The sequence below is a fragment of the Hoplias malabaricus genome, chromosome 10 (genome assembly GCF_029633855.1).
Source record: "Hoplias malabaricus isolate fHopMal1 chromosome 10, fHopMal1.hap1, whole genome shotgun sequence".
NCBI lineage: Eukaryota > Metazoa > Chordata > Actinopteri > Characiformes > Erythrinidae > Hoplias > Hoplias malabaricus.
This window is the reverse complement of record NC_089809.1, coordinates 41,615,499-41,620,498: the sequence shown is the minus strand read 5'-3', so window position 1 is coordinate 41,620,498 and position 5,000 is coordinate 41,615,499. Positions and strand designations below refer to the sequence as shown.

Sequence of the window (5,000 nt, the reverse complement as noted above, 5' to 3'; positions counted from 1 at the left end):
CATTACCAATACTTCACACTGTACTTAAGAGGTTAATCATCTCCTGCGTGTGTGTTGTAACAGTCAGCTACATCAGTGTGGTTTATTCCTCCATTACCTGTTCCTTTATCCTCCCGTCCCTCTCTGAAAACAGATGGAGTGGGGTCGGAGGTGTGGAGCTACACAGTCCAGCGCCTGCAGAGAACCGGTTGGGGAACCGCAGAGGGATAATCCAGGACGTCCAATGAGAGCTGAAGTGCATGAACAGCACCTGATTCTTTTGTGTGACACTGTGTCTGTGTGTGTGTGTGTGTGTGTGTGTGTGTGTGTGTATCTGTGTGTGTCTGTGTGTGTGTGTGTGTGTGTGTGTGTGCGCGTGTGACATAATCAAAAACAAAGTTTTTTTTTCTTGTTACGTGTTGGACATTTCCCCACAAACAACTATTTTTATTTCCAAAAACCACTCGGGTCCTAATCCTCGACTCTCCTGCGCTAATCCACTAAACTAATTCTTAAACTCATAATCCTGAGGGTTGATTAACCCAAATCTAACAATAAAAAACTCTCAGCAGTTTGTTCACTCTCAACAGTGAAAGTTTACAAGAGAGTATAGGGAGACCCTGCAGGGGGCACTGTGATAAAACAGCTGCAGCCGGAGGAGTTTAAATGGGGGAAAGTCTGATGCAAGAGAAGAGCAATACAGGAGAGGATTCTCTACAGTGTAAACAGTGATATACACATACGGAGATGTACAGAGATATAAACAAAACCATACTGGATTTGCTCCCTCATAAACATATGTATACAATAACTGTCCAAAAAAAACACATATCCCCATATTGACAAGTAGTGGTTTACTACATCATTTCAAAACAGCATCTGTCTTTCAGAAACATTCCAAATTAATTGGAACTAAATATTTCAAGAGGGCGGCACGGTGGTGCAGCAGGTTAGTGTAACAGTCACACAGCTCCAGGGACCTGGCGGTTGTGGGTTTGAGTCCTGCTCTGGGTGACTGTCTGTGAGGAGTGTGGTGTGTTCTCCCTGTGTCCGCGTGGGTTTCCTCCGGGTGACTGTCTGTGAGGAGTGTGGTGTGTTCTCCCTGTGTCCGCGTGGGTTTCCTCCGGGTGACTGTCTGTGAGGAGTGTGGTGTGTTCTCTCTGTGTCTGTGTGGGTTTCCTCCGGGTGACTGTCTGTGAGGAGTGTGGTGTGTTCTCTCTGTGTCTGCGTGGGTTTCCTCCGGGTGACTGTCTGTGAGGAGTGTGGTGTGTTCTCCCTGTGTCCGCGTGGGTTTCCTCTGGGTGACTGTCTGATGTATAAAGGGAAACAACTATCATCTGGTCCAAACACTCAGCGTTAACTGTGGTACACGTCTCCGTAATTCTGAATGACAGCTACAGAAGCAATGTGTCTCAACACACAGTCTACTGCACTGTGCTGAGTATGGAGCTGTGCAGACACACACCCGTCAGTGTGGCCATGCTGACCCCTGTACACCATCAAAATCACCTACAATTTGTCAGTGAGGTCAATCAGGTCTGGGAAGAAGACATGCTGGTGTAAGGTGTGTGATACTGTGGGCAACACGGTGTTGCTTGGATGCTGGGAAACACTGGGTCCACACCTCAACATGAACAACATTTTGACACATGCTACCTACTTGAATAAGATACTAGGCAGGTGGTCACATTAATATGGTTCATTAGTGTGTACACACACACACACACAAAGATACACAGGTACACATTGTCTCTGGATATAACACCTTGGATCCCCATCCCCTGCAATCAGAACAATCCCAAATTTGTGGAATAACGTCTCTCTACACTCACCTCCGCAGAAGCACTGTGCCCATCAATGGTGTGCTCACTGCCTTTGGCCACGCCCACTCCATTCCCCCAGTGCAGGTGGAGCTGAACAGCACTGAACTGCCATGGCAGGCCACCTATACCCATCCAACTGGGCAAAGGCATCTCCACTGACAGAGAGAGAAAGAGAGTGGGGAAGGGGGAGGTTGGACAGTTAATTAAACACATCACCTTTTTTGAAATATGCATGAATTCACAAAATACGTGTACGTAATTCACCTGTGTGGCCGTTGTTGGAGAGAGTGAAGGGTCCATGACCGTACTGATCATAGCCCAGGGGCTTCACCGGAGCGAGAGAGGGGTCATATAGTGTTTGGGATGTGTCCACGTCTATGGGTGACTGACTAGAACCACCACACTCAGGAAACACCTCAGGCCACTCAGACTGTCCCACAACTCCTGCAGGAAGCAGGCAAACCATTAAGGAGGGTTTAATGTGTGTGTGTGTGTGTGTGTGTGTGTGTGTGTGTGTTTATCTAAGTGTCCCAGTGTGGTGCTAAATTGATTCTCCATATAAAAGGATTAGCCAAAAACACATCACCCTTTACAGACACACACACAGAAAAGAGGGAAGAAAAACTTGGAAATAGAGCGCTGTAGTTGCTAAGGTGATTGCCATGGCAACGGCAGGACACATATTCCTAAATCCTGCCAGTCCCTTCTTGTAGGCTGTCCCAAATACGAACACAAAGCCAAAATCTCTCCCACTAAGCATACTGTTAATACCTAGTAAACACACACACACACACACACACACACACACACACACACACACACACACAGACTTTACCAATATTCGCCTTAGAGACTTGAGTCTCAACTCGTAATCTAACCCTAGAGTCTACAATCTCAGTTCATAATCTCACCCTACAAACGTGAGTCTCAACTCGTCATCTCACCCTCGAGATTTGAAACTCAAGTCGTAATCTCATCCTAGAAACAAGTCTCAAATCATAATCTCAGCATAAAAAAACTCTCAACTCATAATCTCACCCTAGACACTGTATTCTCAACTCATAATCTCACCCTAGACACTATAGTCTCAACTCATAATCTCACCCTAGAGACTATAGTCTCAACTCATAATCTCAGCATAAAAAAACTCTCAACTCATAATCTCACCCTAGAGACAACTCTCAACTTGTAATCTCACCCTAGAGACTATAGTCTCAACTCATAATCTCACCAAAGACACTGTATTCTCAACTCATAATCTCACCCTAGAGACTATAGTCTCAACTCATAATCTCAGCATAAAAAAACTCTCAACTCATAATCTCACCCTAGAGACAACTCTCAACTTGTAATCTCACCCTAGAGACTATAGTCTCAACTCATAATCTCACCCTAGAGACAACTCTCAACTTGTAATCTCACCCTAGATACTATAGTCTCAACTCATAATCTCACCCTAGAGACTAGTCTCAACTCATAATATCACCCTAGAGACTATAGTCTCAACTCATAATCTCACCCTAGAGACTATAGTCTCAACTCATTATCTCACCCTAGAGACTATAGTCTCAACTCATAATCTCACCCTAGACACTATAGTCTCAACTCATAATCTCACCCTAGACACCATAGTCTCAACTCATAATCTCACCCTAGACACTATAGTCTCAACTCATAATCTCACCCTAGAGACTATAGTCTGAACTCATAATCTCACACTAGAGATTATAGTCTCAACTCATTATCTCACCCTAGAGACTATAGTCTCAACTCATAATCTCACCCTAGACACTATAGTCTCAACTCATAATCTCACCCTAGACACTATAGTCTCAACTCATAATCTCACCCTAGACACTATAGTCTCAACTCATAATCTCACCCTAGAGACTATAGTCTCAACTCATAATCTCACCCTAGAGACTAGTCTCAACTCATAATATCACCCTAGAGACTATAGCCTCAACTCATAATCTCACCCTAGAGACTATAGTCTCAACTCATAATCTCACCCTAGAGACTAGTCTCAACTCATAATCTCACCCTAGAGACTATAGTCTCAACTCATAATCTCACCCTAGAGACTATAGTCTTAACTCATAATCTCACCCTAGAGACTATAGTCTCAACTCATAATCTCACCCTAGACACTATAGTCTCAACTCATAATCTCACCCTAGACACTATAGTCTCAACTCATAATCTCACCCTAGACACTATAGTCTCAACTCATTATCTCACCCTAGAGACTATAGTCTCAACTCATAATCTCACCCTAGACACTATAGTCTCAACTCATAATCTCACCCTAGAGACTATAGTCTCAACTCATAATCTCACCCTAGACACTATAGTCTCAACTCATAATCTCACCCTAGAGACTATAGTCTCAACTCATAATCTCACCCTAGAGACTATAGTCTCAACTCATAATCTCACCCTAGACACTATAGTCTCAACTCATAATCTCACCCTAGAGACTAGTGTCAACTCATAATCTCACCCTAGACACTATATTCTCAACTCATAATCTCACCCTAGAGACTAGTCTCAACTCATAATCTCACCCTAGAGACTATAGTCTCAACTCATAATCTCACCCTAGAGACTAGCCTCAACTCATAATCTCACCCTGGAGACTAGCCTCAACTCATAATCTCACCCTAGACACTATAATCTCAACTCATAATATCACCCTAGAGACTAGCCTCAACTCATAATCTCACCCTAGAGACTATAGTCTCAACTCATAATCTCACCCTAGAGACTAGCCTCAACTCATAATCTCACCCTAGAGACTAGCCTCAACTCATAATCTCACCCTAGACACTATAATCTCAACTCATAATATCACCCTAGAGACTAGCCTCAACTCATAATCTCACCCTAGAGACTAGCCTCAACTCATAATCTCACCCTAGACACTATAATCTCAACTCATAATCTCACCCTAGAGACTAGCCTCAACTCATAATCTCACCCTAGACACTATATTCTCAACTCATAATCTCACCCTAGAGACTAGCCTCAACTCATAATCTCACCCTAGACACTATAATCTCAACTCATAATCTCACCCTAGACACTATAATCTCAACTCATAATCTCACCCTAGAGAGTAGTCTCAACTCATAATCTCACCCTAGAGAGTATTCCCAACTCATAATCTCACCCTAGAGACTATAATATCAACTCATA

The 5,000-nt window shown here is 43.5% G+C and overlaps 1 protein-coding gene across 1 annotated transcript in view; it reads right to left on the bottom strand.

The window, feature by feature from the left end:
- ca14 (carbonic anhydrase XIV) overlaps positions 1-5,000 on the bottom strand; it is a 31,425-nt gene that overhangs the window by 24,961 nt on the left and 1,464 nt on the right. Inside the window, exons 3-4 of the mRNA XM_066683912.1 lie at positions 2,067-2,246; positions 1,812-1,957 (exon numbers count right to left, since the gene is read on the bottom strand). Coding sequence (XP_066540009.1) covers positions 1,812-1,957; positions 2,067-2,246 — 326 coding nt within the window. The remainder of the gene's footprint in view (positions 1-1,811; positions 1,958-2,066; positions 2,247-5,000) is intronic.